General features: G+C 38.1%; 1 protein-coding gene across 1 annotated transcript in view; it reads right to left on the bottom strand.

Moving 5' to 3' along the window:
* Nucleotides 1-4,509: 4,509 nt before the first annotated feature.
* LOC132122788 (mitochondrial import inner membrane translocase subunit TIM50) overlaps nt 4,510-14,646 on the bottom strand; it is a 35,397-nt gene continuing 25,260 nt past the window's right edge. The window contains exons 5-11 of the mRNA XM_059533202.1: nt 13,707-13,765; nt 13,493-13,612; nt 10,893-10,997; nt 9,939-10,037; nt 5,592-5,748; nt 5,385-5,491; nt 4,510-5,301 (exon numbers count right to left, since the gene is read on the bottom strand). Coding sequence (XP_059389185.1) covers nt 5,203-5,301; nt 5,385-5,491; nt 5,592-5,748; nt 9,939-10,037; nt 10,893-10,997; nt 13,493-13,612; nt 13,707-13,765 — 746 coding nt within the window. The 3' untranslated portion in view covers nt 4,510-5,202. The remainder of the gene's footprint in view (nt 5,302-5,384; nt 5,492-5,591; nt 5,749-9,938; nt 10,038-10,892; nt 10,998-13,492; nt 13,613-13,706; nt 13,766-14,646) is intronic.

Below are 14,646 nucleotides of genomic sequence, written 5' to 3'. Positions count from 1 at the left end.
AAAAAAGACTTAACTATTTTTAAACCAAACCGAAAAAAAACTTCTTAATGTCGTCTATGTTGGAGGTTATAGAGCATAGAGAAACAGATTTCTAGCTCCAGAGGACTTCGGACCAGTCACCTTTCGTGAATATTGCCTGCGTTTAAATAGCAGCCAAGTGGAGGCGTGGCCAATACGAAACTCATAAATGTGCTTCGATGGATTTATTTGATGAGTGCCTGAACATCATGACACTTATAAAGTCCATTTTATAGTAAAAGAGATATTAAACCACAACATAAACTTTACATACTAACACAGGCATTTGGAAACCTCACAAAAGTAGGTTATGTTGACAACAGGCAGCAATTAATTAAATTTTAACATTATTACATTCGTTTTTAAATGAATAATAATAAAAAAAAAATCAGATCACAATATTGGACATTGCTCCACGTTGTGTTCCTAAACATTATAGGAATAAATGCTAAACTTTCTTTAGATATGTCTGGGGCGTAATTAAACCTGTGCCTCTTGTCATATAGGCTAGTTATTTAAGGATGCGCAGAGGGTTTATATCAATTTGTTCTAATTATTCTTACCAACTACGCACACTTGGTGTTTCCTATGTCGCGTGCCATGTAATTTTCTAAAAAAGTTGGTTTTCGTCTTGAATGGTCGTCACCGATCGTGGAAATTCGTACATCCCCTTTAATTCATCCCTAAAATCTGTAATTGTTCTGACGCGTGTGAGTCGTAAAACAGGCAAGCGCTTTATTATGCCCTGGAAAGATCCGGAGGGCTCTTTTGTTATCTTGGGTTTGGATTGTGGGTCTTTGGTAAAGAGGGTGAAATGGTGGGGGTTGCGCAGGGCATTAGATTGCAGATAATTGCTTTCTGGAGTAAGAGTGTGTGTAGTACGTGTGCATGGAGGGGGCTCTCGATACAGCTGTATGATAATCATTACACCTGCGCACTGTGTTTGCGCATCGCTTTCTTGATCTACTATGTGTAGCTAAACACACCTTGTCAGCAGGTCATGATAATATGCATACAGTAGAATATTCCTCATCATCTTCTCTAATTTCATTATTTTAATTAAGTTTTAATAACCCCTTTTTATATAAATTAAATGCAATTATATTAATAGGCTAAGCTAAAATAGAGCATGCAGCAGCAATTGCTGAAATGTTATCACACGCGAGCAGAAACTCAAAATTAAGAACTGCAGGTTAAAATTATTTTGAGTTCACTTAAGTTTTAAAGAAAGTTTCTGTCTCATTATACTGGGCCATGTTAAGGGTAAACAAAGGAGACACGCGCGAACAATGCGCGGCGATCCAAACTGTTGCTCATGCTTTAGTGCTTTTCTATTGTGATTCTAATGAGAGCAGCGCGTGCCTCCGCTGGCCCCATCTTTACCCCAGGCACGCTTTGCCCACTGGAAGGCACCATATTTAGGGGGGTTAGAAAGGGCTGCTATTGTTAATTTGTTGTCGGACAATTATTTAGACAATCTGTTTTTTTTTTTGGCTTCTGATGAACACAAGGATGAATATGTAAACAAGAGTTATTATCTGTGTAAACAATCAACAAATAAACAACTGGAATCTAGGGTTTGGTTGAATTCATCCGTTTACCCACTTTAAATTAAATAATAAGTTATGTGGTTTAATGCAACAATATAATAGGTAGATAATATGTCATTCAGTTATATAATGTTGATATAGGCTACCAACCGATTAGAGATATTAAAATCTGATTGTTAGTAAAGACATATTGATAACACAGGTGGAAGGCGCACAAAAAAGACTTTCCAGCAATAAATTTAACATAAAATTATAACAATGATAAATTAAAAGATTATACAAGGGTATAACATTTTAATAAGCTATGTTCTCTATAAATAAGTCATCTGCGGCCTTACATATCATAGGTCCTATATAACATTTGAAATGTATATTTTTTTGACCTGTCCCAGTCCCATGGTGCGTGCCCACGCTCGTTGATGCGCGCAATGGGGTAGGCCTACATGTTCAGCAAAATAGGTGTCGTGTGCTCGTTATGTCCATTCGACAAAGAGAGTAATGGGGGGAAAGCGGGGGAAAGTCACAAAATCAATAGCCATCTGGCTCAATCAAATACGCGCATGGTGCATCTCTGATGTTTCCTCAAATAGGTGAATGATTGATAAAATTTACACGAATCCCCTCTCCCCCGGGACGTTAATAAGTGTAATAAAGGATCCACTGCAGTTGTTTCATTGCCTGCTTTTGCGGCTTACACAATTAGGCACTAGATGCTTTGCGCGCCAGTGCTGATCACTTTCCCATCCACGTGTCTAACATCCAAACGGTGTGAGAGCCGTCACTTTGGCTGGGATACAGCGTGTGGGGGGAGAATTGGCACATGAGAAAGAAATGACACATGGCGACAGTTATGGTAAGGTGTTAACCAGTGGCAGAAGGCGCACCCATAAATGTGAATTGGTGGCCTCTGCCAAGGTGTGAAGCGCGACACGCTGTGCCCCACACGCGGCTCCCGGGGTTCCTGCGCGTGCTTGATGCTCCGAGGTGTCACTTTATTCTCCTGCCAATTGTTCACACCTTTGGGAATCAGTCTGTTGGGGTTAGTCAAGCTAATGGAACTGGCGAATTCATTTAAAGGGTCAGCGAAAACAGTTCAAACAGTTGTTTATATTTTCTATCCGACAGTGTTGCCAAGTCCGCGGTTTTCCTGTGGAATTGAGCTACTTTATCACTGTTGCCGCGGGTTTTTCCTTGTCCGCGTTTTTTAGCGACCAGTAACGTGTATGTTAGCTCCCCGAACGCGATTTTTACCGGGGGACCCTCTCGTCCGGGCTAGTTTACTCAGTAACATGGTTTGACTTTGCTGAGAGCAGTCAGAGGTTTCGTGCTACTCAAAGGTTCCCATGAGGCCATAATGGCACTTGTCAAACGCAAAGGTGTGACATTGACAAAAGTTTAACACCTTGCATTTTGTGACTCTCAATTGCCTCAAATTATGCGCGTTCTGGAGCTGCTGGAGCATCGATTGGCTAGCTCTGAGAGGTTATCCACAATAGGTGTTGTTCTGCAGTAAGAGATCTCGGAAAATGCGAACTTTAGCCTGATGGCACTGAAAGAACGTGCTACCCTCCATGCAAATCGCCGTCCAAAGCCACGCCCCCTGAACGCATATGCACTCACAGACCAGATGAAACAAGATTACTACATCATATGTCATTAACCAGTGAGAAAACTTTATATCACAGTTAGTAAAAGTACAATAACATGAAGGAAGGTGAGGTTGTTGATGTTTGCCTGCAATTCTCGCTCAGTCTGCACAGCGTAAATGGTTTGTCTGCGCAAATGGTGCGCAGAGGTATGCAAATAATACATACAGTGATAGGCAGGTAGCAAAGCCAATCAATATTGGACGTACGTTTCCTGGTCATATGCCTTCCACAGAACATGTAAATACATATAAATTCATTTAGAGCACTTAACTTAATGATTGCTATTGGGGTATGAAGAGACATTCAATTAGCATAAATAAATATTTCTTCAGACAATCACCTATTGCACAAAGCTCAAGTTAGACTGCTGAAGTAAATGATACAAATAAATTGAATTTAGTGCTGGATTCTAATTCGTACGAGACAAACGGAGGAACACAAACATTTACAAACAAACAGCTTTGAAAGTTTTGTTTAAATAGTTCCAATTGGTAGAGTATGTTATCATTTCAAACTCAGATTTATAATATTTGTTAAATGACAAAATAGAAATAGCAGTAGTAAAATTCAACCATTTAATTCTGATTATATTATTAAAGCTATGTGAAATATTTTAGCTAAAGCCGGAATACCATTGTTACATCAAAACCCTTTGCACAGAACATGATTTGCAAATGGAAGGAAATTAAAATATTGTCTAAACTGAGCATTTTAATTTGTTCTCTGAAACAAGTTTCACAGCCAAAAAAAAAAACAATAATTCATCAGCATTACATAAAACAACTGGGACATAATAATGCACTGGTGAAAAAAAAAAAAAAAAAAACACCAAAAAAAATAATAATTGCAAGTTAACATAATAACATTTCACAATTCAGACTGTTTTCCCTCAAAATTCACAGAATAGCAAAACATCAAATTCTATTAAAGTCCGAACTAAGAGATGTAAAATAAAAAAATTCTAAGAAAAAAGTCTGAATTGTAAAATATAAAAAGAGCAGCAAGAGTTGCAAGATGTAAACTCAGAATCGCAAGTTTCTATCTCATAATTGATTTTTCCCCCTTAGAATTGCAAAACAGGGTTCCATAATATACTGTGTTGCACTTAATCTACAGTTTCTTCTCCTTATATAACTATCCGCCATATAACAAATTATGATTAATAATAATAATAAAATAATAAACAAGTACAAGTTCATCATTTAAAGCATCATAATTCAAGCCGATTTGCTCTGGATGATGCCTTTAAGCATAGAAAAAAATTAAAATACCATGGCAAAACATTAAACACATTATGTTATAGTTTGTTTATTGGGGATATTCTGGGTGTTTCACAACAAAAGCAATACAAAGAACGTTCCACGAGCACATCCTCAGACATGATGGGCCATTTCTGTCATGAAGAGAAAAATAACCAAATTGAGCTTTGTTTGAGAAGTTCTCTTCAACACTGCAACAGTATCACCAAGACAATCTCACTGGCAGCATGAACATAAATCCAAGGTTTTGTGTCATGCACCGTGTCTTTTGAGCAGACATTTTTGAAGTCTAATATCAGGCTATTGCCTACAGCAACAGTTATGGGTTTGACATAGGATCTACTTGCTGGAAACAGCATCAGTGTTTCAGTTCACATGGTGCTATGCAGTTCTTTGTTTTTACAGAGATAAGGGAGTCAAGAAGTGGACAGGAACTGGTCCAACCACCCTGAAACATTTTCAAATCAGTGAGATCACACATTATGGCACCATATCTGCATGTATGCTGTTCACAAAGTGTTATTTTCCACAGGAATGGGACATCTTTTGGAAGGTAGCATCTTCTCAGTGCAGCTGACTGAATGTTTTTTGCACAAATGCCTTTCTGCTCCCATTCTTCCCTCCCTAACACATACACTGTCCACCTGACTGACTATGATCCTCATCTCAGTGGCTGGTCACAGTCAAGGTGGGACCGTTTCAGATGGGTGTGAGCAGGACGAGTCCTCACTGCTGCTTCCGGGACCAGAAACGACTTGTGATGGTACCTAAAGAAAATCCCTGTTTCTTCTGTTGCGCAAGCTCTGAAAGTCTCTGTTCTTCTTCCTGTATGTGCGAAACATTCATGCAGTATTAGTAAATACCACTAAATATGCCATCTGACAGGGAAAAAGAAATGTAATGAGTACCTGTGCAAGCTGTGCTTGTCTTCTTTTGAAGGCTTCAATGGGGTCTTCCTCAAGGGCATAGTTCTCTAGCACTGAACGTACATCCTCCACTCCGCTGATGGCTATAGCTACACAACATATACAAGAGGTCAAATGATTTGTACAAATGAACAATAATCCAGCAACTCTCATTTGCCCAGAACTCTTTTCTCACACATGCGTACTCACTTTTAAGGAAAGCAGCCAAGTCATAGAGTGTGCGATCCTCTGAGTTGCCATCCCACTTGCGCAGTGCCAAGCCATTGAAAGGCTGCAGACCGAAGGCCTCTCGCTTGCAGTCCACCACAATGACTTTAGAGGAGTCTCTGTTCAAACAAGACACGTCCTGCAGGACAAACAATTAGTGTCATTAGTGAATATCATTTAAGCATATGCACCATATACAGATTTTTACCAGCAAGGTTAAGAAAAAAAAACTTGATTAGAAAAAAGTTTTAAATGTACAAGATGACTTGACAAGTAAAAAATATCCCAGATTTAAACCTTTAAACCTAAAACTAAATAAAAAAAGTTACAATAAAATGAGACTAAACCAATGGTTTAATACATCATTTCTTAAAATATTAAATATATAATAATGTACAAAAATATACATGATTAAATTAATATATCGTTTGTATTATTATAGATGTTTATTTATATATCGTTTTTTTGTTTATAACTTGTACCATGCCAGCTACCACAGCTTTATTCAAGGCAAGAAAAACAGAAAAAGCACAAACTAAGACTTTTCTTTTTTCTTAAGAATCAACCAAAAAGGAGTTGATCAAAATATGCTTCAAAGATAATGTACTTGAAAAACTGCTTATTGCTGTTGCTATCGTTTTAATGATTTAAATGATAAAAACTAACAAAATTAAGAATATAAAAATAGAAATATATATGACACCATACAAATTATATTATATATTTAATACATTTGAATTCTATATAATCATATTACATTTTTTCATTTACATTTTTAGACTTGTCTCTATCTGTATATGTGCTGAACATAGCAGACTTTTATTTTTATTAAAATGAATGTTAACAACAACAACAGCATGATAAAAGTCACTCTAGGCTGTGTGGTACAGTGATCTTACTATGGTTAAATCTCCAAAACACCCTTTACCCGTGGCAAAATCACCACTCGGCCTACTGCTTCAATAGCCCTGACATCTAGTAAACAAGCTTCTGTCTACTTATCACAGCTATACATACAAATTGAGGTTAAATGTGACCTCTCACACCCCAAACGTTTCTGTGACACTGATGTGAACCATATTTACACCTATGCATTTGTGGAGGGGTGCAAAGACTTAACACCAGCCCATTGGCCCCGGCGTTCACCCGCTTGCTTGCTCACACACAAACACACACACACACACACACACACACTCTCTCTCTCTGGGACAGCTGTCTCAGTGGTGTCCTACAGAGCAGATGGACAGGGACGCTGCACTCTCTCTATCACTGAGGTCATCAGCATCCCCCCAAGGGGCCGAAAAAAAAAATACAAAATTGTGTGTGCGAGAGATGGAGGGGCCTCAAAAAGAAAGCCCTCTTGATGGTGGCACACTCTGTAGCATTTACAATAAATAACCCACATCTGCCTTCCCTATGAGGGACGCCCTGAACCCACCGGGAATGAGAGTGTGTTTCACTGTATTTGTTATTGAGTGTATGAGCGTGCATGTTTAAATAATGAGATTTTTATGGATTATTGCGTCACGTGACCTTAATGGCATCTCAATCAGAATGTGAAACCTAATGATAATTAGTATGTTTATGCAGCTAGCGTGTATTTAATCTTAAATGTGGGTGTGTGACCAGAGCCGTGTAAGCCAGCTGGGCGTAAGAGTGTCATGTTGCAGAGTCAAACAGTCTCTCCAATTCCCAGGTGAAACATTGGAGCACGAGCCGGAGAAAGCGTGCCGCTAACTATACACACGTGCCACGCTGTGCACCTGTCAATCAAATCCGTCCCGCCCCCCTTTCTGTGTTGGGGGTTGGGAGCAGCATCTACTGGTGTCATAACTGTACCAAACGATTCACAGAAAGGCCATCTTGGGAAACTGATCAGTTGTGAATGTTACATAAACACCAGGGAACCTTTCCGTCATGTTTTGCTCAAAGCGATCAAGTTCAGGCTAGTCCAAAACACATTATGCTGCTCTAACGTTCGCTTTTAGTATTAATCTTGTCATCACACCAGTTTTCTTCACATTTTCATTGCTTTCCCTAAGTGTATGAGTTTTTCTTTCAAAGTTCTTTAGAAGAGACACTTATCAGACTTGTTTGCTCCTTCCCCCACAGGCTTCTGAGAGCCAGATGGTAGGTGAGGGAGGGAGAGAAGAGTGAAGCCGAGTGAAATAAACGTGGGTTGGCAGAAAGTGTATGGAGAGAGAGTGCTGATGGGGGTCTGGTGGACAAGGCCAGACAGGCAGTGGTGAAATGTGACCGAAGCGAAGACATATTGGCAAATACACACACATATTCTCATTTCTGCTTCCATACAATCCGAAGCAGCTATGAAGTAGCGTGAGTGTATGAACTGGAAATCATTTCAATTCAGCACATAAAATTTTAAAAAGCTGTTAAATGTTTTCTTTAGCAAATCTCAAAATGAATATATATTTTTCATACTATGCATTATAAAACTGTTTAAATTTACTTTGATTATTGGCTGATTTTTTATTTTAGGTTCTGTTTTTTTTTTTTATCTGGACAAAAAACTATATACTTTTAGTAATATCAGTTATCCACCATAAAATAAAATGTATATTATAATTATTTTATAAAACACAAAAAAACTAATTGAGATCAAAAGACGTTTGCTCTAATTTGTTACTAGCAAACATGTTCTACAAATCTAGATAATATTAATAGTAATATCAAGTAATATATTGAGATTGATGATAGTACTTTAACATGCAATTTTTTTTTAAAGATGCCTTGTATGCTCATCATTCGGCATAATTTCTCCTGTCTTCAGTGTCACGTCATCAGAAATCATTCTAATATGCAGATTTGGTGCTCAAGAAACATTTCACATGATCAAATACTGAAAACAGCTGTACTACAGTTTCTACAAAAATATTAAATTGAATATATTTCTTCAGAAATAGAAAGTTCAAAAGAACAGCATTCATTTAAAATAGAAGTCTTTACAGATGTTTTCACTGTCATTTTTGATCAAGTGGATGCATCACTGTTGAATAAAAGTATTAATTAAAATAAAAAAAATGTAACTCCAAACTTTTGAATAATAGTGTATAATAAAGAATAAAATAATAAATCATGCCCTTCAGCAAAGTGACACTGTATATGATAATGGTTATTAAAGTTGAATTTGAATTTGTACACTGTAATGCAGTAAAGTAAATTTGATCTTAAGCATTGTGCACTATTCAGAAACCTAATGAGGAGAAAGCTTAGGTAATGACGGACCGCCTAACGAAGGAAAAAGGAGGGGGCTGAAGGTTAAAGAGGCCTGAGAAGAAAGATGGGAGGAGGAGGAGGAGGAGGAGAGGAGGGGAAGAAACTGCTATTGTCTTGGGCTGTTGAGAAAAGAAGAAGAAAAAAAGAATAAGGACATAGCAGTGGGGAAATCAATGGGTGAACAGAAGGACGGCATGCAGAAGAGACAAGGGGGGCATCGTGCCATAATGTTGCCTGGGTCAATCAGGAGAGGGGGCCCATGGGGCGGGGGCTATCTTGAGCAATAAGATCAGACCATACTGCATTACATACACATAGAGAAGCTTTACTCATAGCCATCTGTAAGAAATTAGGAAGTTAAGAATGGTACATCTGTGAATCAGGATTGTAGCATGAGAATGAACACATTTCGAAACTTCACAGTTCTACGGAACATGCGTACTTTGGTGAAACCAAACTATCAACATCTGTACAAGTAAACATTACAATTTTGGTCAAATGAGGGGCATCTATCTATAAGCCCTGTGAAATATTTCAGTGTTCTGCGACTTATGGCTTATCTCAAATATTGTGATTCAAAAGACTCGTGACTAGGGTTGCTCCGATCACGATCGGCCGATTATTAATGCGTATCTCGTCAGTAAAGCCGGTTCTCTAATCAGCAGTAAATTCCCTCAGGTGCGTGGTTTCACATTGAGCAGCTGTTACTACACAGAGCCGTTGTTAACTGAGAAGATACGCAAATTAACGCTGAAAATGAACGTGGATTTGCGCATCTTCTCAGTTAACAACGGCTCTGTGTAGTAACAGCTGCTCTATGTGAAATCACGCACCTGATGGAATTTACCGCTGATTAGAAAACCGGCTTTACTGACGAGATGCGCATAACGATCGGCCGATCGTGATCGGAGCTGCCTACTCGTGACCATGTAGGGGTGAAATACTAGACAGCTGAATTTTTATGGTAAGTCGCGGACACAGTTTACAGGAACAGAGAAGTGTTTTAAATACTGAGATTGAGTTTGCACACACATCAACAAAGCATGATATCGAGAAGCAGATGTAAAGACAAGCAGATTGTGAAGTTTTTACCTTAACATGGTGGCCCTCCATGTAGCGTGTGGCATCTCTGAAGAGCCGGTACATCACAAATCCTTGAGGGTCTATACTGTCAATCAGGGGGTATGCAGTCTGCTCACACACAAACATACAATATTATGTGTTCAGGAATCACTTTTATGCACATTACCCAGCCTTAGGCCATAAAAAAGTTTGTTTCTTCCTCAAAGCAGATTTGGAGAAAAAAGGCACTTGCTCACCAATGGATCCTCTGCAGTGAATGGCTGCCGTCAGAATGAAAACATCAGCATCCATTGATAAGCAAGCGATGTAATGCTAAATTTCTCTAAATCTCAAAATGATGAAACAAACTCATCTACATCTTGGATGGCCTGAGCGTTGAGTAGATTTTCAACAATTTTTAATTTGGGTGAACTATTCCTTTAAGTAAAGTAAAACATAATATAGTGGAATCAAGACTAAAATCTAAAATGACTCATCATAACATATTTAGCCTAAAATATTGTCAAAAGCATAAATTACAAATGGCATCAAGACAGTGGATGGGCCATTTTTACACAGCTAAAATGGTGAATTGACATTTGCATGCATTAGAATAAAAAAAAGCCACCGCAGCAGCAAAAGGCTGTTCAATCAAAACAAGGCTCATTTGTATGACTTTACAAGTGTGCCACACCAACAAAACAACAGACACACACAATCACCGGCAGACTAAAGGTCTCACTGATGGCATCATTTATATTTAAGTACAAGAATGTGTGTTTGTTGGATCAACAGACAATTAGGTGTGCCACTGTACCCAAAATAGCATCTATTGAATGCGGGTTCAATGCTAAGCAGGGTTCAAGAAATGTTTCCTTTCAACTGCAACTGAAACTGTGTATACAAAAACAAATAACAAGTGCTTCGCACTTGCATTATTGTGCTAAATAGTCAGTCTGGCTCCTCACCAGCACTGGGACTCACCATGCCCGTCTCTGATGTGAAGATGACTATCTCATAGAGCGGGGCCAGTTGCTGGAACAGGTAGTCAATGCCAGGCCTCTTCTTAAAACGCCAACCTGTGGCCAACTAGAGGGGCAGAGGAGATCCAGAAAACATTCAAATACAGCATAAACACATTTCATTAAAATTATTTTAATAGTTCATTTTTTTAAATAATATTTATTGTAATTAATATTTTTTATATTTGCTATTTTTGTTTTTAACGGATCAATCTGCATGTAAATTTACATTATCGTTCAAAAGTTTGGGGTCAGTACCATTTTTTGAAAGAAATGTATACTTTTATTCAGCAAGGGTCAAAATTGGCAGTCAAGACATTTATAATTTCAAATAAATTCTGTTCTTTTGAACCTTCTATTCAATAAAGAATCCTGAAAAAAGTATATTTCCACAGAAATATTAAGCAACAAATTTGTTTTCAACATTGATATAATAGTAAGAAATGTTCCTTGAGCAGCAAATCAGCATATTAGAATGATTTCTGAGGGATCATGTGACCCTGAAGACTGAAGTAATGGCTGCTGGAAATTTAGCTAAATTACATTTTTTAATTAAAAATAGAAAACAGTTATTTTTAACTTATAATATTTCACAATATTACGGTTTTTACTGTATTTTTTAGCAAATAAATGCAGTCCTTGCAAACAAAAGAAATCTTTCTGACCCTAAACTTTCGAAAGGTAATGTATTTTTGCATTTATTTTTATGCATTCAGGGGAAAAAAGGAAATAATAAGTAACAGATTTTAGCCATTAGTAGCCCACGCCTGGTCTTCTTATGCAATCCATGACGTGTTTTGCTCATGTGTGGTGTTTCAGATTTCCTGTGCTATTTAATCTCAAACATCTTTAGACGTCCCATCTGGAATGCATTTTTAATCAAATATGCTGTTAGACAGCCTTTCTCGATCTTTTACTGGAAAACTAGAGCTTGACTATTGCAATCATCAGTCTGTAGAATAAAGGCAGAGCAAAGAACCATTTTTCACGTCAACTGATTGTATTAAATATATGTCAAGTAAGTTGCATTTAAGCATCAAACTCAACAAACTCTTCTGTACTTTGAGACAGAACCTGTACTGTTGTATAGTTTAGAGTAACAGATACTTTAACCATGCTTTTATGTGGCACCGAACACCTATACCCGGTTATACATGTCAGACAAAACCAAAAAGTAAGAGTACAGTCTCCAACAAAAATCACTGTGCCATGCGCTACGGTAACAGTCTGCTGAGGTGTGTCAGGTTACAGGTCAGCTATGCTCCACCTGTCACCTGTGTGTGGCCCTTCCCTCACAGCTGGCCAGGTAGAGTGAACAAACGGGAGGAGGGAGCAGGTACGGGAGGTGATAGGTGGTTGGCCCAAAACAGTGTTCCAGATGGCCTCATATGATCAACAGAAATTGATAAGGATAGTTTGTAATAAACTGATAAGCTAGGGGTTGTTTAATAGCAATTCAAACCGCTCAAATGGAGACATTTTATTGCAGCCTGGATCGGAGTGCACAAAAATACACATTATACAGCACTGCATGTAGAGTGCATGTACAAAATATACAAGAGCAGATGCAGCTGGGTTTAGTTTGGAAAAGCACAGGGCATGTAATTAGGAACTAAACGCCCATGAAAAGTTGACCAGGGGAATCAATCTAACCAATCTAGGTTTCAGAATCATGTTAGATCTATTTATATATAGGTCTGAGAATGTGAACTGTATGTTCCGCAGCACTGAGATGGGTAGTTGGCATGGTCTATGGTGTGGCAAGCACCACTTCAAACTATATTAAATAGCATTTTATAATTAGAACACATGCAGTATGCAACCCTTTTCAGGATAAAAGGTCTTTGAAATGACAAAAAAAGTAATTTCATTAAAAGAAATAAAGATGCTTTGTATTATATTTTTTTTTCAATTGGAAACAGACTTCCATTGAGTTTATTTCATCATATAAATTGTACTTTTAAAAATGTATTTCTCACACTGAATTTCCATAAAAATTTAATAAGTAAACCCAATTACACTACTTTTCAACAGTTCGGGGTCAAGTAAGATTTTTGAAAGTTTTTTTTAAAGAAGTGTCTTATGCTCACCAAGGCTGTATTTATTTGATTTAAAATGACGGAAAAAGGCAGTAATGATGTGAAATATTATTTTCTATTTTAATGGTAAAGGTATATGGTGGTAAAGCTGAAGTTCCGGCATCATTACTTCCGTGTCAGGTGATTCTTCAGAAATCATTCTAATATGCTATTTGCTGCTCAAGAGACATTTCTATTATCAATGTTGAAAGCAGATGTGTTACTTTTTTGTTAGGTTTTTTTTTGGAAACCTTGATGCATTCTTTTTCCAGGATTCCTTGATGAATAGAAAGTTCATAAGAACGGCATTTAAAAGAAATCTTCTTAACTGTCAGTTCTGATAAACATGTAAAAAAAAATTTTCTTAAAAAATATCTTGCTGACCCCTTTTGAAACTTTTGAACAGTAGTGCGCATTGGTGTTTCAACGGTTCTCAAATACAGGTGCTCTCGTGGTCGGTTATTTTGGTTGAGCTGACACCTACCGACCACTCTGGATGGAGGAGGACATCGGTGAGCTCCAGCACGAGAGTGTATGGAGGCTGGTAGTAGGGTTCTCTCAGAGGGTCTGGGAGAAGCTTTGGGCTTGTGGGCTCGATGATCATCTAACAGAGAAACAGAAAGAGAAAAATTGTATTTTATATCTTCAGTTCTTTCTTATGCATAAATAAATGGGGAAAAGTTTCTGTATGCTCTAACCTGTCGGTAATCTTTGAAATATCTGAAGGTTCTTCTGAGCTGCTGGATGACAGGAACATCTAGGAGGAAAGAGAAATCATAGACTGGTTAAGCCAGATGCATAAAATATTACTCTGATGTCTTCAGCTTACTCTATAAAGTCATTTTAAGCCTTTAACAACTTGCTGATAATGTTTACATCACCACATCCTACAGTAATGGCCACTTCAAGACAATTTACAACATCCCCACATCATTCAAACTGAAGTTATTAGCCCCATTTCATGGCCTCAGCTCTTTCCAGGCACCACATGCCATATGCCACCTCAAGCAGCAGAAAGGACAGATAAAGTGGCAGCACAGGTTCCACGCGCCTCCTGCCTGGCTCGCTGTGCATCTGTTAATGCAGCCAGCCCGCCCGCCAAGAGGCCCCATCAACAACATCAGGGCAAGAGGAAGCATGTTGATTGGGAGACATTGGGGGAGGGACAATATAAACTGCTTAAACACCCTCTCCTCTGGCCACTTGGGCCCTTTCCCTCCTTTTTTTCCCATTTGATTAGTTCGAAGGGGGAGGTTTTGTGCTCTATGAGGGAGCATGTGCCTGTTGGCAGCATCCAAATGGAAAAAGCTTTCCCTTGAGACTAATGAGTGAGGTGAGATTGACGTCTCGTCAGTATACTCATATTGAAGAAAGACAGTGGTGGTGTTAGTAGGTGACATATATATGGTATCAGCAACACAGATTTGTTTCTGTAAAGTAATGGATTTATGAAGCCGTGTTAGACCAAACACTTGTTGAACAATGAATAGTTCTCCCTAAATGTTACTTCCTCACCAATATTTTGCTACAAAGAAATTCTTGCTTTGAAGAACCCAAAATAAAAATCTTCAAGAACCCTCAAGTAGTTTTTCTCCACAAAAAGTGGTCCATGCTCGAAAATCATACAATGGTATTGTT

This window comes from Carassius carassius, chromosome 41 (genome assembly GCF_963082965.1).
Source record: "Carassius carassius chromosome 41, fCarCar2.1, whole genome shotgun sequence".
Classification (NCBI taxonomy): Eukaryota; Metazoa; Chordata; class Actinopteri; order Cypriniformes; family Cyprinidae; genus Carassius; species Carassius carassius.
The sequence above is the reverse complement of the archived record's forward strand: the minus strand, read 5'-3'. Positions and strand labels throughout refer to the sequence as shown.